The sequence below is a fragment of the Episyrphus balteatus genome, chromosome 3 (assembly GCF_945859705.1).
Source record: "Episyrphus balteatus chromosome 3, idEpiBalt1.1, whole genome shotgun sequence".
NCBI lineage: Eukaryota > Metazoa > Arthropoda > Insecta > Diptera > Syrphidae > Episyrphus > Episyrphus balteatus.
Window position 1 is genome coordinate 66608369 of NC_079136.1, and position 26440 is coordinate 66634808.

The following is a 26440-nucleotide window of genomic DNA, read 5'->3' on the forward strand; positions in this document are numbered from 1 at the left end:
TATCGGAAAGATTTAAACATTTTTTGAAAGAATAAAACCAGTTCTTATAGGAACCGTTACAAATTTTTTCATAAGGAACTACCCCACATAAAAACATAACCTCGAAAACAGCCAAAATGACGTTTTTCGGTATTTTCTAACGGTAATATTTCAAAAACGGAGGCCAATAAACATTTTCTGACTTCAGATTCGAGTTCAGCATATCAAAAACATATAGAAAAGTATATTTTGGTTCTTGTGGCAAAAAGCTTGTTGACCAGTGTTATCGATAACTTATTGTATGGGAATATTATCTCCGTTAAAATTTAGGTCTATCTGCGTACCAGGCTTTAAACATCCTGAAGCCGAGTTATTCCCAAAAAACGATATTTTTGGGTGTTTTAGCACCGGTTTTGCATGCGTTCATTTATCAATTGCTCGGCCATCTTTGGTGATAAAGAGCTCATTTTTTCTTTAAAATGCAGGACATGAACAGGGCTACAAATTAGGGTAGAAAAATGTTAATCATGATATAAGCTTTTTTCGAAATAATGACAAAAATGTGTTTTTTAACAACAAGAATTTGACTTTAAATGGCTGCCATTTTGTATTTACTCACTCAAATACAATGAAATTACATATAACGATAAAAAATATTATGAGGAAGAGAATGTATGTTTACTTTTTGGTCTACGACAATCTGGAGCAAAGATATTAGCTTAGAAGTAAAATATCCCAAAAAATGCATTTTTGTGAATAACTCCGCTAAAAAGAATGATCAGGTGGTGAGAAATTGGGTTTAAGCCTTTTAAATATACCCCTATCGATCCATGAAATAAAAACTGACAGCCCAACAAACAATATCCCTTCTATAAAGCTTTACAGGAGCTACGGAAACACCTATAAAGCTTTATAGAAGTAAATTTGTTAGTCGGGAGTGCCTCTCTGCGCAAGGTGAGGCCCTTTTTTCCGACGCTTTGACTGGAGTAAAAAAAAGTTGAAAAATCGAGGATTTTTTTTTTTTACTAAATCAGGGGGAATTTCGTGTATAAAGCCGGTACGTCCAAACTTCGTACTAATAAAAGAAAGCAGAGAGGTAAAATCCTTTCAAAATATCCAACTTTTAATTTTTTTTAGTCAAGAAACGACTGAAATGTAAGTTTTCAAAAATTAGCACTTTTTCTATATTTTTGACCTTTTTAGTTGGAAGCAAGTTTTTAAAAATCGATAAAATCGTAATAATTGGTTAGTTTTAGACTTTTAAAGTAAACAGACATCGAGGTATTGATTTAATATAAACTTATTATGGCAAATAAAAAAAAATTATTAGCATCCTTATGTCCTTGTGTGCAATTTTGTGTATGTGTATTTTTATAAATATACGGATCGAATGGATGGACGGACAGCCTTTAGCTTTGATATACAAATGAATTCCGTGAGTTAATTGAATTCAAAATCAATTGAAATAAAATTAAAATGTTAAAAACCAGTGCCCATGTTCTGTAACTTTTATCACTGGCGATAAAATATTTGAATGACTTTAAAATCCATTAAATCTCATCAAAATAAAAGAAATTTTGTACCAGATCATAATTTATTAATTCATAAATTCTGAATTTAAAAGAAATTTTGCTTTATTTATGGAGGATAGTGAATTTTAGAGACGTTGAAAAACGTTTATCGCCAGTGATAAAGTTACAGAACAGGGGCCCAGGGGTCGAATTACGGCATACGTTCGTTAACGAATGGTTGCTATGTGTCCCTATCGTTTTCTAATAATTAAATAGAGACAGAAATATTCAAAATGTTAACGTATGATCGTAATCGTGTGCCGTAATTCGACCCCAGCTCTCCCGATTTTGATTAAAAACAAATTTTTTAGAAGTTATTAACAGACATTATTATAAAACCATTTTCTTGATTTTTGATTTCGTAAACGACTTAAATGATTTCAACAAAAACGCTCCCATAAAATCGTTTAGGAAACCTTGATATCAAAATAAATATAAATTATGAAAGCTCATTTAAAAAAATTTAAATTTTTTTTTGAAAAATCAATATTTTCAAAACGATCCAACTAATTTTATATTTGTCCCGGGTTTCGCTTCCAGAAATATGGTCACCGTACCTATAGTACCTGTTTCGCAAGTAAAAACAACAACAAGCCCTATTCTGGCAAACCTCACTGCTTTACCTTCAGGTCACAAGAAACTCACAAGTTAGGCTAGGCGCACACATGCGATTTCAGTCGCGCGATTATTCAGTCGCAAAAATGGATCACAAGGATTTCAATGCCTGTGAACACACATGCTTCCTGCGATTAAATATTTGAAAATTGTGTCTACATTCATTGAAATTCTTGTCATTTAATTTTCGACTGAATAATCGCGCGACTAAAATCGCATGTGTGCGCCTAGCCTAAGGATAACTCGATTTTGTGAGGATTTATTTCGTACAAAATTATTTTTGGCAATTTTCCAATTTGTGAGCTCTGTGACCTGCTTAAGATCAAATTCATCATTCATTTTAAACACAAAACAAAAACAAATTAAAAAAAAAGAATTTGTGTTGTTTTTTCTTTGCAAATACAATTAAAAAATGATTAGGTACTGAGTTGTAGAAAAAAACTTAACTTATATTGCAAGAAAAAATGCTCTCAACTATTTATAAAAAAATGTATTTCTGTTTTCAGTAAGAAATTTATCTTAGTTATCACAACCATCCCATTACTCTTTTAATCGAAGGCTCAACAATGGCAAACCCCACTGTTACACACATAATTTTAAAATCTACCACCCTGGACCACGTGCTTCTGTGCAAAAATATTGATTTTTCTTTTGTTTGCAAACATTAGGAAAGTAAAAGTGAAATGAGGTAACTGTGTGTAAAACTAATCTGTAAAAGAAAATTGAAATAGGAAGTCTTGAAGAAACTTTATAAATAGAATAATATTGGTGATAGGTAGAGTTTTCATTGAAGTGAACGTTATAACAGACAATTAGTGTAGAAAATCTTATAGTTAACAACAACATAGTAAAATACAAATTAGTTCACTGATTTTTGTTCTTGAAACTGAATTCGTATCAAAACTCATTCTGAAAAGAAAAGGTAAGAAGAAATAAAATATTTAGTTATGTACATGTCTTTTTGCTCATTTAAATAATTGATTAAATCATTTTGTACTTCGTATGAAAAATTGAAGAAGATTTATTAATAAAAACACCCACACAATCAATTATTGTTAGCTTATCTAATATCTGATTTGACACACATCATGTGTTTCCAATTCCTATATACTTGATATTAAATAATATCAAGATAATAACAAAAAAACAATTTTTTTTGCTTAACTAAACTAACCTAATTTTAAAGTGCTAGTTTTTATGTAAGATAATAAAGAATTTTTTTTTTTTTGTTGGTCGTTTGGGAAAAATACCTTCATATTAGTAAGGGAAAACTATACACAGAGAAAACATAACGCCAGGGATAACTTCACTTCCGGTATATTTAATCAGAATAGAGTTTAATATTTTAGAAACAAAGTTAAATATACAAAAAGTATATGTAGTTGCGGTGACTATCCGTTCATTATAATAAAGAACTCCCGACGAACAATGTTGCTTCTGTAAAGCTTTATACATGCTTCTTCTTCTTCTTCTATAAAGCTTTATAGAAGCAAAATTGTTAGTTGGGCTGTTCATTATTTGGAGGATCTGTTTAAAAGTTTCCAAAAAATTTAATTTTTCTAAAAAAAAACTTTTCATACATTTTTTGAATATTTTTCCTAATTTTGAAAATTTATTATTTTTTCTTTCGTTTATCTAAAATTCAAACGATATTTATTAGAAAAAAATGTGATTAGAAGTACCTAAGTCATTTACAGCTGCAGAAATAAGGTGTTTTATTTCATCTCAAAAGTTCAAACCCTCACAACAGAAAAATTGTTTTATGAATAAGTCTGAAACTTTGCATATTAATTTCACGTATATAAAGCTTCAATGATTAAGACTCAGTTTAATCATATCACCCATATGTATAAAAAAAAGTGCCACATTTTCTAAAAAAAAACCGTTAAAATGCCTATTTCGATAGCTTTTCTAAATTGATCTCAAATGTTAGAAAGCATTTTTTTTTACAAAATAAGCTTAATTTCTCTGTAGAGAATTAAATGAAATTTTAAAACGTATCCTTGAATTTTCTGTAAGGTGGTGATTCGTTGTTTAGATATTTGGAAAAATAAAAACAAAAAAAAAAATTTGAAAATTTTGGTTTTTGAACAGTTCCAACGATCAATTTATTTTACCGTTAGAAATAAATTATTTTGTATTAAAAGAATGTAGCTTTCACATGCTTTTTATTTTGTCATGATGCGATCATTTTTTACTAAGATGCAGCCTATCGAATATCACTAAAAAATCACGATTTTTTTTGTTCCCTAGCTAGTGTAATTTTAGTATTTATCTAATATTTCGACCACAAACAACATTTCTCAAGATTCAATGGAACTCCCGACTAACAATTTCGCTTCTGTAAAGCTTTATACATGCTTCTTTTGCTTCTATAAAGCTTTATAGAAGCAAAATTGTTAGGTGGGCTTTACTATTAGTTTTTAGGGTCGTCGATGTAGTAAATGTAGTTGATGTAGCTTGTGGAGAAACAGGAAGTAGCTGTACCGTAAATAAAAACAAACATGGAGGTATTATACATAAAGCCTAGTACGCAGATCGCGCTAAACTTTAGCCGAGCTAAAATGTATCCCATACAAATTATCGATAACTTGTATGGACATTTTTTCTCGGCTAAAATTTAGCTCGATTTGCGTACCGGCTTTAAGCTGCGTTCCTTTGGGAACATTTATCTACTGCTAAAGCCTAGTTCGCAGATCGGGAAAAATTTTATTACACATACAAATTTTTTCTCGGGACAAATTTTGTCTTGAATATTTTTCCAAGCAGTACGCAGTTCACGCGCACTTAATTTTGCGCGGGCAGATAATGTTCGAAGCATTATTTTGGTGGCAAAATTGTGACAAGAAAAAAAAAATAAAACAAAATTGAAAAAAAATCAAACAAAATTAAGAGAGACTCGAAATAAAATACTTGGAAAGTGAAGACGAAATAAATGTAGGATCGCTACATTTAGTACACACAAAAAATATGCTAAATTAAAGCCAAACATTTGGGCAAGAAGAGAAGAAGAAAATGTTACACTTTTGCACTTTTACAACAATACAATAAGACCATTTGCATTTCAAATAATTCCAAATAATTCCATCTTTATGTAAAGAAATTTGTCTAGGATTTAAAGTTGAAAAAGGCAGAATAAAGTAAATGAAAACTATTCGGTAAAAGAATTGTGCAAAGTAAAGAAAAGAAAAGCGAAGTAAAGTAAAGTCAAATAAAAGTCAAATAAAAGTCAAATAAAAGTCAAGTTAAAGTCAAAGCAAAGTTAATTTAATTATTTCATATTAAATCTCTTAATTTAATAAACATTTAAGACCAGTTGTACAAACGTGGTTCAGTCCGGATCAGGAATTTAACTCGCCGATTTCGACGGATTAGCAGTTGATCAACTTTGGTTCAAGGATGGATTAAGCTATTTCAACACACATATATGCACCTAGAACCAGTGCTCAGAAGATAACAGTTGCTGAACCACGGATTAAATATTTGTACAACTGGCCCTAAAACTTTTTATTTCACGTCATTAATTCCATTTTTTCCCTAACAACCTATACAAAATTTTATACCATATGAAGCTCAAAATATATATAGCGATCAGGTCTATGAGACATCTACAAAAAGAGCTAAAATTTTTTGAACTCGATCAAATTTCATTAAAAAAAGCAAAAAAAACATTTATTTTTATGTTCTCACGCTATGGAATCAATTTTTTTGTTTGACAACCTATAAAAAATATATACCATGTGAAAGCTTATTACTTCACCTTTCATATGACGTATCAATCTCATTTCAAAGATACCTACAAGAGAAGTTAGAATTTTTTAAAGTCAACCATGTCGAATTTCCAGACTGAGATTACGGTACTTCCCACACTGGTTTCTGTTCGGGGGGCAACAGATATCTACTGGTGTTTTGAGGTTTTTCGCAAGTTTCTTGATTTAACATTGTGTAGCTTGTAGTTAATCTACCATTACGTGTGATATACCAAATGAAAGGTAATTGTATCAGAATGCTCATAAAAGTTTAATAAAATTTCTATCTGCTCTTGGTCAAAAGTTATAACCTGTTGAACTCTAAAATTTTATTTTACCGTTATCTCAAAATTATGTTTACGAAAATGATTGAAACTTCGCACATATATAGTCGTAGTCATGGTTTATCATTACTTCATATACTTTATTCCTGTATCTATTAAAGAAAAAAAAGATAAAAATAAAAAACGATGAAAATCGGTTAAAAACGGTCAAAAAACGTGTTTTTTAATAACGTGTTTCTTCCTTTATTCAGTCAAAACTCACTAAACGATTCCAATTTGAAATTTGCACATGTATAAATAAGACCAAAACCTATATGTCTTATAAGTTTCAGATTTTTTGAACGCTCCAAAAAAAGCTAAAAATCAAAAATTACCAAAAAATACCCCTAAAAAACAAGGTGTTTTTCAAAAATTCATATTTTTGAAATTTCATTCATATGTTGGAAAAAAATCCGTATCAGACGCCTAATTTTTTTCCCTCATCTTTCACTTGGCATCTTTAGAATTGTCAAAAAAATTTCCTTTACCCAAAATCATCATTTTATTGTCATAGCCCCAACACGTGTACAACGTTCAAACAAAACGTTATAACTTAGTTTCAAAATTTTTTAGAATTTTTTCCTAAATGCAGTTATTCTTAAATTAATCTCATCTATCTATAGCAAAAAAATCAACTCTCTGCGACTTCGCGTTTAGATTTTAGCCCAAATTTCATCTTTCCGTTTTGCCCCTGTTTACCCTATTAAATGGAGGAATTTTTAAAAATCCTTTATTTGAATTAAACTTTAGGTTATTATCTTTCATATAAGCTATAGAAGATTTTTGTATCTCTAATAGTTTATTTTTAATTTTGAATTGAAATTTTTTGCCGCACTGAGAAAGTGCGAAAGTGTAGCGTTAGAAAATGGCGTCACTTTTTTGTGGTGGCTGCCATATGGTTCATCGATTTATAAGACGTTATCACGTCAAAAGTAGTTCAAAGCCACAGTACACATAAAAAGGTAATATATTCCGAACTGACATTGGTCGCCAGATTGTCAAAACATGACACTTTGGCGACCAATGTCAGCTACCGAATTCTTAATTAATTAAAATACCGAAGAAAAACGCACAAAAACCGATAAACCACGCACACCACTAATTTTTAAACAATTATTTATCATTTTCCGCGATGAAACACGAAGAAAATTTGTTATTTTTCAATTTATAATATTTTTAAATGACATTTTATAAATTAAAACAAAAACAAATTTCCTGTTTACTGCCCATTTTTGACAAACAAATTTTGACAACGTTCGGAATATATTACCTTATTATGTGTACTGTGGTTCAAAGCAGAGTAAGTGCCTGGCTACACAGTGATTTTTCAATCGATTGAAAAATCACATGCGGTGGCTACACACTGGTGTGCCCAATCACGTTCCACTTTTATGGCGTTTTTAATTGGCAATCCGGAATTGTTCTTCGATTCGGAATCCCAATTGAACAGTTTTTTTTTATTCCGAAGAATCTGAAGTTTGGTGTGAATGTATTTTTTGAGTTTAACATGTTTCACATATATGTGTATTCGCGCCAAATTTCATTTGTATTTGTGCTGCAAACATTTGTATTGCTGACATTTAAATCTATGAATGTGTGAGCAGTGCCGGATTAGCCTCAAGGCAAACTAGGCAGCTGCCTAGGGGCCCCGCTTGAGCTAGGGGCCCCTCGCTCTGACTACGAACAAAAAATTTTCTTGGAGATGCACCTTCAATAAATAACAGCATTACATTTTTTATACTTGCCATAAATATAAGAAAAAAGAACAACAAAAAAAGAAACAGTGTATACGTGTTTATAATGAATTATGACTCCCATGCCCATTTCCATCCTAATGGGCCCAACCCAGCGATGCCAGAATGAGAGATTTTTACCTTTTTTTCGGATTTTCGACAGTCAGCTCAAATTTTTTTCACGTTTTAATATCTAATAAAAGTTAGTAGGAAGTACAACTAAAGTTAACTTTCGAACAGATTCGAAAGTAGTACAAAGTAACATAGCAGGGCCCCAGAAAAAAACAATATTTTCAAATGTTACAAATACAAACGCATTAGCACAGGGTCGAAGTGCAGTTGGATAATACATTTTGGGAGACGAACCAAAATGAAATGAAAATAAGAATGGATATTATGTACATAATTTACACCCCTATTCTGGCAAACCTCACAAGCCACAAAAACCTCACAAGGTGATCATAACTTGATTTTTTGAGGATTTATTTCTCACAAACTTCTTACTAAGAAAAATCCAACTTGTGAGTTGTGACCTCCTTCAGAGCAGATCACAAATTCGAAAGTTTTTGTGACGCCAAAACCTCACAAACTCAAATTCAGCTCACCTTGTGAGGTCGTCATAACTTGTGAGGTTTGCCAGGGGCTGTTAGATTAAGCAATTTTTTTTAACTCTTGTGTTCAAATAGATAAACCAACTACTGTAGTTATTTTAAGTTTTATTTTGTTTTAAATACATTATTTACATACATACATATCTATGTATACATGTATTTTATCTTCAAAAATATTTTTATATTTTTGTTGGTGAAGGTATACTAATTGAAAACAAACTTAAAAACCATTAATTTTACAAAAATATCTAAGAAATAAAATGGAAAAAAACTAAAACAAAAAGTGAAAACAAACTTTTTTGATGGAAAATAAAAGGATTCGACTTGCCAAGTCTGGCAACGCTGCAAACTATAGAGTATAGAATTCGTGTCGCATCCGTTAAAATAAACACATCCGTCAAGTCGGATTCGAAAACATGTAAGTGGTGGTAAAATAAAACGAGAGTGGCTTATGTATTCTACATCTACTGGAAAAGTATTCTGTTTTCCATGTGTTCTTTTTGGTGAAGAGCAGAGTCGATCGCAATTCAAAACTGGATTTTCTGATTGGAAAAATGCGACAGACAGAATGCAAGCCCATGAGAATAATTCAAAACACCAAGAATGTGTTCATACCCTTATTAGTAGACGCCGTATTCATGGACGAATTGACACCTCTTTGGAAATTTCCATCAACAAAGAAAGAGAATATTGGACACAAATTTTACAAAGAGTAGTATCGGTCATCAAATTTGTATCATCTCGTGGACTGCCATTTCGTGGGGATGATGAAATTCTTGGTTCTCAGCATAATGGTAACTATTTGGGAATTTTAGAATTACTCGCCGAGTATGATCCTTTTCTTAGTGCTCATTTAGCTAAATATGGCAATAAAGGAAAAGGAAGACCATCATATTTGTCTTCAACAATTTGTGAGGAATTGATTGAAATATTGGGAAACCGGGTTTTAGAATTTATTGTGAACGAAATTATCGAAGCTAAATATTTCTCCATAAGTGTCGATTCCACACCAGACATTTCTCATACTGACCAGTTGACTGTAGTGCTGAGATATGTCAAGTCAAACGGAGAAGTAGCAGAACGTTTTCTGGCCTTTATTCCAATGGCCAGTCATAAAGGGGAAGAACTAGCAGAAGCAATTTTGAAATTTTTAAATAAATATCATATTAACATCAAAAATGCGAGAGGGCAGTCATACGATAACGCTTCAAATATGTCAGGTTGCTATAATGGCCTACAGGCGCATATTAAAAAAATTAATCCTCTCGCACATTACGTTCCATGTGCAGCGCATTCCCTAAATTTGGTGGGAGTGCGTGCTGCAGAGTGTTGCATTGGTGCAATAAGTTTTTTTGGATTTGTGCAGACCTTGTATAACTTTTTCTCCGCATCAACTCATCGCTGGGGAATAATGCAAAATAACATTGAAAACGGATTAGTTCTAAAAAAAGTATCTTTTACAAGGTGGTGTGCTAGAGCCGACGCAACGAAAGCTTTATCAAAAGGTTTCCTCGATTTTCAGAAAGCTTTGCAGTCTATTATTGAAGACAAAACACAAACAACACAAATAATTCACGAGGCTCGTTGTTTGTTCAAAGAATTTGAAAAAAAAGAAAATGTAATAATGACACTTTTCTGGAATGCCATACTGGATCGGATAAATGCAGTAAGCAAATCCCTACAACATCCAGCCATCGAACTTACAACAGCAGTCGATCTTTTAAAATCGCTCTTACATTTTTTGGCATCGCAGCGGGAATTGTTTGATGAGTATGAAATGCAGGCAAACCAAAAAACCAACATCGAATACAGTGATGAAAATCAGAGGGTTAGAAGAAGAAAAAAGTATCATGATGAAGGAAGTGGAAGAAGTCTTACTGAATGGAAAACAAAAGTTTAAAATTGAAACGTATTTGCCAATATTAGATATGCTGTACGGAGAATTATCGCGAAGATTAAAAGCCTATGAGGAAATTAATTCTCTCTTCGGATTTTTAACAGATTTCATGACAAAGACGAACCAAGAGATCAAAGACGCATGTATAAAATTCATTGAATATTATTCTGACGACATCGAGCCACAGTTTACTAATGAGATGGTGCAATTCAAGTTTTTTATGTTGCAATCAGAGGATGCACCAGAAAAATACAAAATTGTGGATGCCGAGAAGTTACTCAAAATAATTTCAGATAAAATGGTCCAATCAACGTTACCAAATGTAATGATAGCCTTAAAAATATATAGAAGTTTGATGATTTCTAACGCGACTGTTGAACGTCATTTTTCAAGACTAAAACTTATAAAAAATTGTCTGCGTTCATCAATGTCCCAAAAGCGATTGAATTCGTTAGCTATAATGGCGATAGAAAACGATGTTCTGGATGAGGTCAATTTTCAAGACATAATAAGCGATTTTGTTTCAAAAAAAATTAGAAAAGTCAATATTAAAACTTAACTTGGAAAAAACATTTTTCTTTCTTTTATTACATAATAATAAAACCAAAATTGAAACTTTTGCGTATGATTTAACTCTCCAGTTTTATAATGAAACCGTAAGTATACTTATACCTTATGAATGCAAGATAATTTCTAATAACTTGTAGTTAATCGAAATTGTCTGAGAACCATGAAGTTGTTATACATATATGCTTTGTTGAGATATCACTGCATATATTTACTACAGTTATTAATTTATATATCAACTGCAGACTGTTGTCTAAGATGTTTCAAATGTTTTAGTTAAGATTTATAAAATGACAGATTATAGCTGATTATTCCTCAGGAGGTTACCTACACCTTCTAACCTAGCTCAAAAAGAGCTTATAATATCGAAAAACCATCGGAAAAGGGCCCAAGAATTACTCTGCCTAGGGGCCCATGACATGGTTAATCCGGCTCTGTGTGTGAGTGATTCTGCTTCTGATTCTGTTTTTAAAACCAGAAGAGAAATTCTCTTTTTTTCAGAATCAGAACTGTCAGTTTTGCCCAATTGAACGCATTTAGATTGCCAATTAAAAACGCCATTACATTTTCTAGGAACAAACGTCAAAAAGAGGAAAAATTTAGCAATGGAACTGTACTACCCTCAGAAAATTCAGTTCCCTTCGTGAGCATCTTTCCCCTTCACTCCTCATCCCTCTTGCCGGCAAACTCACTGCTTAGGCGATTGAAAAATCACCGTGTAGCCAGGCACTAAAGTTCTAGGTAGTAGATAAATATTCCCAAAGGAACGCAGCTACAATACGTCCATGAAAACAAAGCTACTTCTAGTACTGAGACGAGCGAAAATCGTATTGAACAAAAATTATTATCTACCCCAAATGGATCCGAACCCTTTATATTTCCACTTTCTTGTCTTTATGTTTGTGTTCGTTTCTGTATTGATTTTATGAACACGACTATTTATTACTTGACAGATGACAGATTAGGCCGAAAAAGAAAACCAAACCAAAGTAATCACGAAAAACATAAAAGACAAACTTTTTAAACTTTTATTAAATAAACAAATTATTTAAACTATCTTATTTTTCAATTACTTTGATATATATGTAAATATATAAATAAACATAAAATATAACAAAACATTAATCAAAAATATCCAATATGATATGTAACAAATTTTCGTTTTGAGTGTATACAAAAAAAATCTACTTATTTTTGCAATCCACTCCACTGATTGATTTTATTTTTGTTTGGTGGAGTTCCATTAAAGTGAATTTATTTGATTATTTTTAAATTTTATTATTTCTTGCACAAATTCTTGATGTTATCCAATAGACTCTTGTGTGTGTTTGCAAACAAATTAATCAAATTCTGATGAATTCCAAAGAAGTAAACAAGGTGCGTATATAAATCAATAATAGCACTATAAGAGGCAAAAACAAGTTAGGTGATTTTTTACCTTTTGAATAGTTTATAAATCTTCTTTATTTATTTCCAGTAACTAAATTAAGAACAACAGGAAATGTCCCAACGTCAAACTCAGTCTGTTTCACCATTGGCAAGGGTTCGAAACCGTTCAACTATCGCAAAATCAGAATTTCAAACCTCTCAAATGCCCAGATCAGAAAGTCAAGGTCAATCTTCCAGGAATAATACGCCTGGAAGTGCTGCTCCATCGAATGACGACCAAACAATTATTAATTTACTTAAAACTATTGCGGAAAACCAAAACGCATCAGTTTCATCATTTTGTCATGGATCACCTCCTCATTGCCATTGCCAAATGCATCCTCCAAATGAATGTCAAACTCAAATACAGAATCAGTCTTCTCTCAATAATAAAGTTGATTCAGCTGCCATAAACGAAGAGTCATCAATTAAGACTTTATTGTTAGCTTTTCTTAAAAATCAAACTCAACAAAATTCTGCATGGAATCAATGCCCAACTTACATTAGACTGCAACCAACAATGCATCCTTGTCAAATGCTTGCAAATCATTGTCAGCATCAAAAGCCAAATCAGTCTGTAAAACAAACTTCGACTCCATCAGCACCAGCACCAGCTGCTGCAACCAAAGAGGAGGATCCATTTACAAGAAGCATGCTGATGACTATTTTGGAAAAACAAAATAAAATGGCTGCTCAAGTAGAAAAACTCATACAAATGCAGGAGGTAATTATGAAAAGACTAGACGGGCTGCCATTACTACATTCAGTACCAGTACAAAATCGGATTAATTTTAAGAAAATTGATACCGTACAAGAATGCCATGATTTTGAAGAGAATTTAAAAAATTTCGAATACGCTCAAAATATGGTAAGTTAATAATAATATGTCATTATAAAAACTAGATTTTAAGTCTTATTCTGTTAGCCCTATTTTTAACATTTTTAATTCTCTGGTCCTCTTCAGGATTTGTCACATAAAAATATTTGATTTAACCCTCAACTGCATACGAAGCCTAATATGGTTTTGTCTGTTTGTATGCACTTTTCTCTTCTCTGTCACAAAAAAAATGGTAAAGATTAAATACAATCCTCTTCTTTGTGTTTCTGAGAACCCATAGAGATAGTTTTTTTGTGTGTCCGACACAAAATAAAGGTGTATTTTATGATCACAGGTGAGTCGATCAGTCGTGTGCATTGAAATCGAAAGTGTAGAATATATTCATACTTTAAGTCATAGAGGAAGGAATACCTAGAGACGCGACTTCGGTTGGTTTTTCTCTTCCACCCTACAAGCTGCAATGAGAGGAAAAACTCCACAGTGCTTATATGTGGTAGTTTTCCCGTGCATTTTAAATGGCACCAACACATTCAACTGTGGAGTTGTGCTCAAAACAATTAAAAACAATTTAAGTGCTCAGTAGAGGAATTAATTCATAAAAAAATAATATAATAAATTCAAAACACGAACCTTTTTTTTATTTCTGTACATATTTATTGAAAGGTGGGTGTCTGGAGTGAGCTATTTGAGCTATTCAAGTTCATGTACAAACCAAAATCATGTTTAAATTCAAAGTTTGAGAGGACATCTACTGGTGAAAGAAAGGTATTAAACGCATTATACCCATTGTATATATATTTCTATAGTACTATCAATCCATGAAAATACTTTAGTGACATCTTTTGGTAGATCTGCACTTCAATTTTCTGCATAAGGTTCAAACATAAAATAAACTAGCGATCCCAGCGGTGGCGACGCAAAACAGAAAATTCTACTTCATGAGAGTACTATAAGAATATATATACAATGTTATACCTTTCACACGTATTCACAGATAGGAAAACAAGAGAAAAATAAGAGAGATGTATACCAATTATCTGAAATTAAATTTGCGGGTGTTTTAGGCAAGGGGGGTACGAGTCGGCTCTCTAGGTATTCCTTCCTCTATGCTTTAAGTGTTAATTACTGCGTTTGTTTGGAAAGTAAAGTGGAATTCAAAATTTATTTTTAATCGATTGTCTAATTGTGTATGCTATGAACCAATTTTTGTTGAAAAAAAAATATTTTCCTGGTCTTGGGAGGGCAAAAAGTACGGAAGCCATATTTGGCTTCGTATGCATTAAGAGGTTGTAAATCTACACAATTTGTTAAATTTTTTTGTTGAAAAATTTTGTTTCTTTACATTGTTATTTTGCTTGGAAGCTATGTTTTGCTTCAGAAATGGAGCCCCTTCGCCTTTAGAGACATTTTTCCCATGTTAACCCCATTTCCAGCGGCATAACCACAAAAATTTTAAGAGGAGGGGGGCTCACCTATAATATTTTCAAACATTTTATTACTTTTTAGTTTTTGTAAGATCTGGGAGTGGGTGAAAATGTTGGAGCAAGACTAACTTTGACAGTGGAAAGAATGGAACCAGAAGAAATATTTAAAACGGACAAAAACAAATTGCTTTTCTCGGTTCCATGTCTTAAAATGAGCCAAATTTGTATTAATTCTTAACCTTTTGTAATGCAATGTATTTATTTTACTTTATTTTGTTTTTAAATGATAAATATTTATCTTTTGATATTTTTAATTGTATTCTTTACATAATCTGAATAAATAAAATTAGTAAAATTTCTTACCCCTTAATGCATACGAAGCCAAATTTGGCTTATAAACAAATTTTTTAAACAAATTAATTTAAACAAATTTTTTTAATGAAAACCGTTTTGAAACAACCAAAAGAACCCATGTAAAGCATTTTTTAATTTTTTCGTCCGCTAATATTAATTCATGCAGTAGAGGGTTAAGCAGATTGGTTCTCCAGGGAACGATCCATTGTGCACCTCGGGTATTGAGTGCGGAAGAAGGAGGGTATGAAAATATAAAATCGTAGATTAAGGAACCATCTTTTATTCACCATGAATTTAAAATTACGTATATCTTACCGTCTTTTTTGAGACATTTCCCAACTCGTTGGAAAAGTATTTCTTGTTAAATTGTTGTTTTGCTAATTCGAGATAGACTAGGCACTCACAAAGAAAGTGATATGAATCCTCCTCCAGCATTATTTGTTCCTGATAAGACATCTTTTAGTCTTTTGTTCCTGGACACAAACTTGAATCGATGAAAGCTATGAGTTTCACTTTTCGGTATCAACAATAGTTTCGTCCATTTATTTTGTATGCCTTCCATGGAAATATTTGCCCTTCCCTTTCCAATAGAGTTGGGCATTTGAGTGATCGATCACTTTAGTTCAAATCACACTAATGAACTAGTTCTGTCTTGTCGAGCTTTCTGGTTCCTGACAAAAGTCTAGAAGAAGTACGTTTTGCTTTCATTAAATGGAAATCATAGTAATGCAAGGACCAAGATGCTACTTGTTTTTTGTTCTTGCTTCGAAATAAGAGTAAGGGGTGCTTGAAGAAGAAACGCTGATACTGGCGCAAGCGACCTTTTGTTCTAAATCTAAATCTTGAGGTAGAGCAGAAGAACTGATTTCGCTTAATAAAGAATTGGATGCAATTTCATATGCACTTTGGTTTCTGCACCCCTTCTTTAAACGTCTGTCGGGTTAAAAGGGCGCTGTCGACAAGACAAGGAGACAAGAACCAAATTTGAAAATTCCCTATTCAGATGGGACTTCTTTTCACCCAAAAAATATATAAAAAAAATGATAAGGTGAGCGCAAGCTGTTTTGTAATGTCATATTACGACTGCTTTAGGCTGTTTAGTTTGTTGAAACAAATCTTTTTCGCTATTCGCGAACTAAATTGAACTAAGTAAGTGAACTAAGTTCTCTAGTTCACCAAGATTAACTAGTTCATGGAACTAGCTCGTTCGCGAACTACACAAGCCTACTTTCCAATTGATATACCGACAGATTTTCAATCGTGTGTTGTACTAAAATATATTATTTGATTAACTCATAGTTTTTAAACGTCCGTTTTAATAATAGTCAATCTTTAACAAAGTTTTGAACTTAAGTGAGAAAGAAGACGAAAAAGAAAAATCAATTTTAATGCGATATTTCTTCATAGCTAAGGTCCTCTCGACAAAGATGATTATCATTATTCATTACATACGAGAGTAGTCTTCGCTTATTTGTATTACGACGTAATACAAATAAGCGAATACGTTCTTTTAGTGAGTCTAAATAACTTTACAGGGTTATCAAAAAAATACTAAAAAAAATCGCAGCCATATATTTTGTGAGTTATGGGCATTCGAAAAAAAGTCGAAAAAATGGTCACCCTGTGACGGTTTTTCATGTGCCGTCACTACAAATCTTAATTTTTCTCATTTTTTTACAAATCGCATTAAAAAGGTGCCTGAACTTTTCATTCAAGGTTGGACATATCGACAGAAGTTGTTGAAAAATTCAAACTGTATACCTACTTCACCGGGTGCTTTTAAATTTTTAGGATTAAGGATTTCATTATCTTGATCTTCCGAATGTAGAATATCGTTCAAAACCAAAGGTTCTGTATATGAGAATGAGAGACATGATTTGAAGTGCAAAGCATGATTATCAGCGAATATAGTTGCGCCTATTACGAAATTAAACCCGTTGAATTCTTTTGCTGTTTTTCAAAACTCATTTGGTTGTTGTGAAATTCGACTTTTAAGGGAGGCATAACATTTCTATACACTCTTAACAGAGTCTTTGATTCTTAATGCGTTATTTTCAGGGCTTCATTAAAGCATGTGAAGTTTTACGATAGGTAAATATTTAATGAAATAAACCCTATTTAAGATAACAGAAAAGACAATTTTTTAGTCTTGGCATAACAAATGGGATCAAACCAAGATAACGTTCCTTAAACCTGCAGTTGGCAGCATACTAGTTTTATTAAAAGTCATTCGATAAGGATAAAGGTCAAGAAAGTTACAATGCTTAAGCAATTTGTTGCGGACACTTGATTAGCTTTTATAATCGAAAGTTTTTAAAAATGTTCAAACCTAAAGGGGAATTCAAATGGCTTGAGTAGTGATACAACTTAAAAAATTAACCTCAAGGTCATTTCAAGAAAACCGTTTTTATGGTAGAATATAAATTTTTCAGTGGTTTTGGTCCTGAATATGAATTGAGGATTTTGCATCAAAAGAGGGGCTTGTTTAAATGGGGACAGATCCAAACATTAAAAAATCGCAGTAATTATTTTATAAATATTTATATTATTTAACTTTATTAGAAACAAAAATGTAAAAATATGCAAGTTTTTCAATATCATGTCATTTTAAAATATTCGTGAAATAATAAGCGAGTTTTTAATTTCCCCCAAAAAGTTAAATTTGGAATTATCCCCTTTTCATGCAAGGTTTTCAATTGCTTTGCATCTTTTTAATGCAAAACATTTAAGGTTTTATCAAAACCTTAAACCACGATATACAAACATGCAAACACAAAAACAAAATTATTAAAAATAATTATTTTTGATGACTTTATGTTTTATATTTTAATTTAAATCGTACAATTGTTTCGACACCGTCGCGGTGTCATCTTCAGCGATCTGAATTCGACTGAAAAATATTTAAATGGCAGGGTGTAAAATTTACGCAAAACTGCATACAAGATACAATCAGTGTCGGTTTTAGCACTTTAGCCCGCCTCTCCAAATATAAAATCTTCATTTTCAAATAATTTTTTTCAGCTCATAAAGAAGCAATGGTCCTATTTATAACAACTTTTTGGGGAGTATAGGCTCCTTATGAGATTCTGGCCTTGAGGGTTTCATTTGCAAGTACTTTTTAGTTTATCATAAGTTCTTACATTAAGATTTTTAAAATAGACACAGATTTTATTTAGAACTGATTTAATTAAGACAAAAAAAAAAACAAATGTAAAATTATTTGTATGCTTGTATTTTGACTATTTTCTCATCTTTTCGTTTCAGATAAAACATTTTGAATCGGTCTGTGGTGGAAGTAGTGAATTGTATGGTGACAATGTGGCATATACTTTAATTGATCAAATATTTACTCGTCGCCTATTTACATTAGTAACATGGACTGGTGTCTCACGAGGAACTGAATCCAAAGAAAGTTTCTTACAATTCGAGCGTATTTTCCAGTTTTTCTTCGATTTAATCAGAAAAAGCGACTCAGAGTACAGCATAAAAGCATTGAAAGACTTTTTTCAAAAAATTATTTCAAATTCCAAAAGACGTTTCGAACATAAACGGGCACGTATTTCACGTGTAAAGCACAATTTTAAAAGAAAGAAATTATCACTGCCAAATCATGAAATAACTTATGTTATGAATTTACATAATTCAAATAATGATAGAGAAGAAGAAATTATAACTGATGAAATAACAGATAATGATGATGATTATAAAGACAATATAAGCATATTATCGAATGAATGTAATGTAAGTAAAGTTACTTGTTTCATTGTATTTTTTTCTTATTGATGTTCAATTTGGTTCTTTTTTTATTTCAGAATGATGAAGTGGAGACACTGGATGTAATGATTAAAGCTGAGGAAGACGATGAAGAACATTTAATGACAGACGTTTTAGACAGTTAATTAGCTTAAGGTTATTCTGTATGATCCATGTACTTTGTTTTTTTTTTTTTTAATTCACATAAATAAAAATGTGGCCTGTGTTCGTTAGAAACTTAAAAATTTGTTATGTATTTTATTTAACGAAATTCCAAAACTCTTTTCTCTGTTAAGAATCTGAAATACTGTCACATTATTTTGAAATGGCAGTTTGTAGTAGAGCTTCAAGGAACTCTTCTTTTGAAATTCTGATTGGAGCGATTCTCCATTAGAGAAAAAAATGTATTTCACAAATATGCATTTTTCAAAAATATTTTTAAAAAAACCTAATTTTTATACGATTCCATGGCTTTTTTCAGATGAATACCGTTCAAAGAAGTCGTTTGATTCAGTTGATAAAACAACATTTCCCATACACAGACCCCTGCGATGTAGATCATGTCCTTCAATGGGAGATTATCGCAGAGACTTTAAATGCTTTGGGACCTCCACAAACGATTGATGAATGGATAGAGGTAAATGCAATGTTTTGATTTTTCAAGATTGGCTTAACATGTTATTTTTTTTTTATAGAACTGGGAATCTATGAAAAATTGCGCTCATGAAAAACTTAAAGCAATTAATAAATCAAAAGAGAATGATAGCAGTGAAATTCCTAAGGATCTCAAACTTACCGAGGAAGATCATCGTATATTAAAAATAACTGGCTTCCAAAATGATTCAAATAAAATGGCTAAATTAGTGAAAATGCTTGATTGCGGTGCAGTATCACCTTTTGAAAATGAATTCTCAGATTCAGATGATGGTTCAGTGAGTTATTTGATCATTTTTTGTTGTGTAAAAAAATTAAATAAATGTTTTTTTTTTCAGGATATTGAAGATATTAAAAACAAGCAACTTGAAGAAGTTGGTGAACTGAAGAATGGTTTAAATGATGTCAAGGAAATAATAGCAGAAAGAAATATTGCTCTAGAACAGCTTGAAGAACAAAAGAAAATTAATGTTCAATTAGCTGAGCTGTTGGCGATATTTAAATTGCCGCCAGCACAAAATACAGAGGCAAACTAGATAGACGCAATGTATTTTGTGACGAAAAGTACATAATACAATTTCAAGCAATAATATTTATTAAAAGAAAACAACAAATTCTTCTAAAAAAGTGTTCATCTATTTAACTGCTGTCCAATAAGTGTTTTTAATACTCATAGTACCTTATCTTGGGAATATTCTGTTTGTTTGTAGTTGGAAATATACGTTATATATAAAAATCGACCAAATTATAATCTCGAAAATATGTAAAATATAAATAAATAAATAAAATAAATATGTAATATGCGACGAAAGGTTTTTTTTGTTAAAGAGCTTCTTCAAAATAGTTCTGTGATCTTAAAAGTTTATGGTTTTTGCGAACATACTTAGATAAAAAGTTTTTTCTTATTAATTACATCGTAAGTGAAAAAAAACAGATTATTATACAAAATTGTAATATTCTTATATTATTTATTTAAAAAAATATTATTTTTCTCTTTATAAGTTTTAACGTTAGCCGATCGAAAAATGCAAATTTACCTGTGTTGAGTTATAGGTAATCATCGAGTGAGACATTAAAAGGTCTCTTTAAGCTCTATTCATAACTGCAAACCAAAATTTTCTCCGAGGCCTAGTTGCTGAAATATTTGTGATCGAAATAATTTTATTTTTTTTTCTTCTAAAGCTGATATTTTCGGATCAAAATCCGAAACAAGTTTTGGGTTACAGGTACGAGTTCGCAATGAACAGGCCTATCTTTTAATGTAAAAAAATTAGAAATTTATTTTTTTCGGATTTTCACGAAAAAATCAAGGTTAACCCCTTGCCTAAAAAAAATACTTTTTCAAAAATTTCCTCCAAATCCATCGACTTAGACGTTAAAAAAAAGGTCTCTTTATTCATAACTGCAAACAAAAACTTTCTTCAAGGTCTGGTTGCTGAAATATTTGTGATCGAAATATTTTTATTTTTTTTTCTAAAGCTGAAAGTACAAAAATTCTTAATTTTTGAGTTTTAACCCAGTTAAAAATATTGAAAAACCATTTTTTATAGAAGACCAGTTTTTCAAAGACAACTTTTCGATAGGAATCATCGTTTAAGTGTAATATGCAAAAAACCGTTATTTTCGAATTACAAAACCTACAAGAATCGTGCATATACTTTTTTATAGCCTAAAAAGTCTACAAAGTTATCTTGAGTGAAAGGGTGTTTTTTTTTTTTGAGAAATGATATGATGAAATATGGAACTAATACCACTAAAACTGGGACAAAAATGTTACACCAAAAATGTTACACCAAGAGTCTTAATACTATGTTTCCACCTACGCTAAATCCGAGATTTAGCTTAAATCACGAGATTTATTCTAAATCTCGGTTTGAGGGTAGCTGAAAATCTTGGTTTTAGGGTAGGTGAACCCAAATCCACCATTTAGCGAAGTAGATTTAGAATAAATCTCGAGATTTATTCTTAATCTACTTATGTCGTTTTCTATTGACTTTTGAGATTTGTGTGTAAAAATTTCAGATTTTCCACTGCAAATAGAATATGAAATCTAGTTTTGTAATTGTGTACGAAATCTGTGCGTATAAAAAAAATAAAACAACAAATGTTCAGACAAATGTCAAACAGAGGAGTGTGTGTGAAAGTGCGTGTGTTTGTATGCGTGAATCTTGCTAAAAATCCAGATTCAGATTCTTGAATCTCAGATTCATTTTTTTGTCTTTTTTTTGAATCTCAAGACGCAAATAATAATAATAATAATAATTTAACTATATGCCTGTAAGACCTAAGGTCTTTTAAATGCAACTGCACGGCACTAGTTAGAAGGAATAGAAAGATAGGAAAGATTTTTTGTTGGTACAGTGAATTGAGAATAAGATGATTATTATCTCATATAGTCCCACGGGTGGTTTCCAAGCTGGGGAATTAAGAAAAGAATGCTGCCTGAGGTAGGGCTCGAACCCACAACCTTCAGGTTAGCAGTCAAGTACTACATCCACTGCACCATTGCCACCCGCAATGGAATCTGAGATTCTTCCACTATTTCCCCTCTTCACCCCCCCCCCCCCCTTTCAGCTGTCAAATTCACAAATCTCATTCTGAGATTCGTCAATAGAAAACGACATTAGCTAAATCTCGGATTTAGGTCAGGTGGAAACGTAGTATAATGTCGTTTTCGATTGGTTTCACTCAAGAATTCACTCATTCTGAAATCGAATGGAACAGGTCAAGTCGCTTCCACTCAATTCTGATTTTTTTATTTTGTATTTGTGAAATTTCAAATGTCAAATATTGATATTATTTTTTTTTTTTTCAAACGAAAAAATTATAAATTGAATTATAAGACGAAGGAAGAAGAAAATGTTTTAAAATAAATCACTCCACTGCATTAAGGTACCCATTTTAATCTTTTTATTCATTTTAATTTTTATTTTAAATCAATTTAAATTTTTGAATGATAACAAAAAAAGAATGATTGAGTATTTTTTTGTTGACATTTTAGTATTCATGTATAAGTGCTTCTGATTTTAAATCGAGAAGAGAATTTCTCTTCTGAGAAGCGTTCTGTCTGTCAGTTTTGTGCGAATAAAACACTTTCAGAAGGCTTCTGAATGATTCCAGACGCTTCCGGAGAGCAAATCGAAAACGCCATAAGTGTCTATTTTTTTTTCGATTGGTTTCACTCACTCACTCATTCTGATATCCAATAAAACACTTTGAATCGTTTTCACTCAATTCTGAAATTTTATATTTTAATTGGTGAATAATCAAATAATTTTTTTTTGATTTTCGGCTAGGAAATTTGGTTTGACGTTTAATTATTTAAATATTAGTGATTTTTAGTGAATTCTGTTTTGAAATCAAGAAGAGAATTTTTATTCTGAGAAGCGTTCTGCCTGTCATATTCGTGCGAATCAAACACTTTCAGAAGGCTTCAGAATGATTCAAGACGCTTCCGGACTGCCAATCGAAAACGACATACATATGAGAACTTCATGGTTTAAAGTTTCAGTGAAAACAAAAATGATGAGTAACCTTAATGAAACCTTAATGGTAAAAACTTTAGGATAGAAAGCAAGAATAATGGGTTTTTATAAAAATATTTTGGTGGAAAGTTGTCTTTTTCAAAGAGACAGTAAAATGTATAATTAGTCCCAAAAAGCCAATAGGTGTGTTTTTTATTACCACCGGTCTTAACTGGACAAAAAAAACGCCTCGGGGCTTAACCTGAAATCTTGGCAGCACTGTATATTGAATATTCCGAAAACAGCAGACACAACAAAAATTTAGAGCTGTCATATTTTTCGCTTTCGTCTTTTTCTTGTATTTTTCATGTATGTTTTACAAACAGATATAAAAATATATGCTAGCAAAACTAGTTAAATACATTTGGTCCTTTCAAACGTCAGTTTTCACGTTTGTAAACAAATTCTAAACAATTTATAAACAAATTAGTTTGGTAGCACAGATTTAAAACTGTTCAAAAAGTTAAGCCCAGAGAAATCTCCGGGCTAAACAACTAAGCCCAAGGGACTAAGGTGTTGTTGTATTTAACATGTAAATTGCTTAGCCCAGACTGCGTTTTTTTGTCCAGTTAAGACCGGTTGTAATAAAAAACACACCTAATATAAAAGTCGTTACTTTTTGTTAACGGCTGTTTTTAGTTCATCTATTTAACACCTTATCTACAGACACTGTGTTGTATGGTTTTCCCGTTCATTTCAAGCTCGTCCGATGATGGGTAATTTGACAAAAAATGGGTTTGGGGGTTTTTGACAAAAAAAACAACAATTTAATCAGAATAATAAAGAGTGTGAAATTCAACGTAAACGCACTCTCAGCAGTGTGCACCTATCTACTTTATTTTCTAAAAGATGCTTAAAAGATTGGCCTTTGTATAGGGTCGTCATTAAATTAACAAACGATCATGCTTCATCTCATCGCACACAATAATATTTTTCGTACATTTAATTAGTAACGACTTGAACTTGAACCTTAAACATAATTTCCCACAGCTATTTATGTGTTTCTATTATTTTCAATATAAATCTTATAGTAAACCCAAGCAAAAAAACAATATTGCAACACCTTGCGAATCATCTTTTTTTGTGCGATATCTTTAATACCTTCTCAGTGCTGAGACTGGCTGCACTCCAACTAGGTATCTGTTAAAGGCAAATAATAAAGATCGAAAATAACTTAAATGGTTTGCACCTCCATTTATCTGGTAAAATTATTAGGACCGCCCCAATCAAAAAGGTGCACAGGTTTTGCCATTAAATTAATGCGCGATCGTGCAAATTGCTGTCTCGAGAGATACTACCCCTTTCGCACTGCGGCACTGCGAATTGCATCCGCACCACACCAAGACTCTCGCACTTGTGGGAGTGCACGCGAAAACTTTAACAAGAAAACGAAGCAAAATAAGAAAGACAGCGATTAGTAAACACCAACTACAAATCCAAATCGGATTCTGGACGAATGTGATCGTTGTTTGGTCCTGTGGAAGTGATCTAAATCGGAACCACTAGAGAATGATCGTTGAGGTGGCACAGAAACCAAAAACAACGACCGACACGATTGCAACACCAAAGCTTCACAGCGTGTATGGTTTTACCTCCGGCTGTTGCAGCAGATGCAGGACAAAATGCGCACACCTTTTTCTGTCTGGCCAACGCTGCTGGCAGGAACCCAGGATGACCAAAATGGGAGTTACCAATCGCAATTCCTCAACCATATTCTGACATGATCAAAACTGGGTATATGCTATGAGAATTATAAGAGTAAGATCTAATGTATGCACGTTTCGCATATAAATAAAATCACATAGTCAATAAAATAGATATCAATTTGAGGTTTATGTTTATAGAGTGGATGTTTATGGATGGAGTGTCTATTAACTCTTTTGATTTATTCAATATCAAATTATGATGTATGCTTAGAAATTGTTTATCAAAAAAACCAAGTAATAAAGTAAACACGGTAGGTACACATGTGTAATGGAAGGACTCAATTTTTAGAAAGCTCATCTTTTACGCGTTTTGGACGCGTTTCAGACGCGTTTCGGACGCGTTTCAGACGCGTTTCGGACGCGTTTTGGACGCTTTTCAGGCGATAACGTTTGTGATTTTTGCTATGTTGCTATGTGTACAAAGCACTACTTAAGGATGAGCGAAAAATGTTTCATGAAGGTGATGACAATTTTCAGTTTTTAGAAATTTTAATAGTTTTAAGTCAGCAGTTAGGAAAATAACTTCCGATCTTCCTTTTACCCTGGATGCTGACAACATTAATTTAATAGTCCTGTTGGCCTTCTCAAAGACCATTTCGTCGGTATGCTGCCAAAACGCACTAAGTCATATTTTAAGGATTTTTAGATTTAAATGCAAAACGGTTTAGAATGATGATATCGATCTACTGAAATACCGCACTTAGAAATATTTGACGTACTTTATGAATTATTTGAGGTATCTTTTAGCACGAAGTCAGAAAAAACAACTTTTATACTGGCACAACGCACTAAGTTGACTTAGTGCTATTTGCCTGTAACGCAAGAAAAATGATATCACTACTAGTTTACAGGAAAAAAGCATTAATGAGACTTAATGCGTTTTTCCTGTCTTCAAAACAACATTTTTAAATTTGAAAAAATGACTTAAGAAGTATGCCATGAGATAAATGTAAGAAAAAAGCGGTCGAATGCAAATAAATCAATACAAATTGTAAGTTTCTCAGTGAGTAAAAATCAACTAAATTTTGTGTGAGTCTTAATTAGCTTTAAAAATGAATAAGAATTCTCGTTCTTGGGCAATACTCCAATTGGCTAAAAAGAATACAAATATTTTTGGTAAGTTGTTGTCTATTTTTGTAAGGAAATCATAGTTCCATTCAAAACTGGTGTTTTACTTTAAAATAGTTGAACAAAAATGTCCTTCGCAAGAAGAAATTCAAGAAATGGTTCTAGATGAAACCCTCGAGCAAGAAATTAACTTTGGTTAGATGATTGAATTTATTAATAAGGCATACAAATATTGGTTTTGAATAGTCCTAGGTGAAGAAGAATTTTTCAATGTTGATGAAGCCGTGACAGAAGCAACAGAAGAAATCGAAGACTGCATCTTGGATCCAAGTTATAATTGCGAAGATGAGGTCGGATCAAATGCCAACATGGAAGATCAAACATTACATACCAATCAAGACACAGCGGAAAAAGAAACTCATACAAAAAGGAACAGATGGAGAAAAGCTTGCCCACAAAATTGGAAAAAAAATGTCAACAAAAAAATGAGATCTAAGTGTTTGCCATACAAGGATAATAAAGGTAATTTAAAACCAAAAAAAGCTCCCAAACAGAATCCGGCCCATAAATGCACATTCAACTGCTCGAATATTAATGTGGACTCTCGACTAAAACTATGTAAATCATATTGGGCTTCGAGTTTTGT

General features: G+C 32.0%; 3 protein-coding genes across 3 annotated transcripts; all 3 read left to right on the forward strand.

The window, feature by feature from the left end:
- The first annotated feature begins 2833 nt into the window (after window positions 1–2833).
- Window positions 2834–20269, forward strand: LOC129914473 (uncharacterized). Its single transcript, XM_055993742.1, has 4 exons — window positions 2834–3087; window positions 19324–19479; window positions 19538–19774; window positions 19835–20269. Exons 2-4 carry the CDS (start codon window positions 19324–19326, stop codon window positions 20030–20032), a joined length of 591 nt encoding a protein of 196 aa, XP_055849717.1. The 5' UTR covers window positions 2834–3087; the 3' UTR covers window positions 20033–20269.
- On the forward strand, window positions 9150–10481 carry LOC129915049 (zinc finger MYM-type protein 1-like). The gene has a single exon (XM_055994505.1). It carries the CDS (start codon window positions 9150–9152, stop codon window positions 10479–10481), a length of 1332 nt encoding a protein of 443 aa, XP_055850480.1.
- LOC129914471 (uncharacterized) lies at window positions 11881–19087 on the forward strand. The gene is made up of 4 exons (XM_055993741.1): window positions 11881–12422; window positions 12523–13341; window positions 18354–18830; window positions 18902–19087. The coding sequence occupies exons 2-4, from the start codon at window positions 12547–12549 to the stop codon at window positions 18986–18988; spliced, it is 1359 nt and encodes a 452-aa protein (XP_055849716.1). The 5' UTR covers window positions 11881–12422; window positions 12523–12546; the 3' UTR covers window positions 18989–19087.
- Window positions 20270–26440: the final 6171 nt, after the last annotated feature.

Excerpts from the sequence above, each read along its gene's own strand:
- LOC129915049 (XM_055994505.1), top strand. The coding sequence starts at position 9,150 with ATGCAAGCCCATGAGAATAATTCAAAACACCAAGAATGTGTTCATACC.
- LOC129914471 (XM_055993741.1), top strand. The coding sequence starts at position 12,547 with ATGTCCCAACGTCAAACTCAGTCTGTTTCACCATTGGCAAGGGTTCGA. Across the intron at positions 13,342-18,353 it reads TCGAATACGCTCAAAATATG|ATAAAACATTTTGAATCGGT; the intron begins GTAAGTTAATAA and ends TTTTCGTTTCAG. Across the intron at positions 18,831-18,901 it reads TATTATCGAATGAATGTAAT|AATGATGAAGTGGAGACACT; the intron begins GTAAGTAAAGTT and ends TTTTTATTTCAG.
- LOC129914473 (XM_055993742.1), top strand. The coding sequence starts at position 19,324 with ATGAATACCGTTCAAAGAAGTCGTTTGATTCAGTTGATAAAACAACAT. Across the intron at positions 19,480-19,537 it reads CGATTGATGAATGGATAGAG|AACTGGGAATCTATGAAAAA; the intron begins GTAAATGCAATG and ends TTTTTTTTATAG. Across the intron at positions 19,775-19,834 it reads CAGATTCAGATGATGGTTCA|GATATTGAAGATATTAAAAA; the intron begins GTGAGTTATTTG and ends TTTTTTTTTCAG.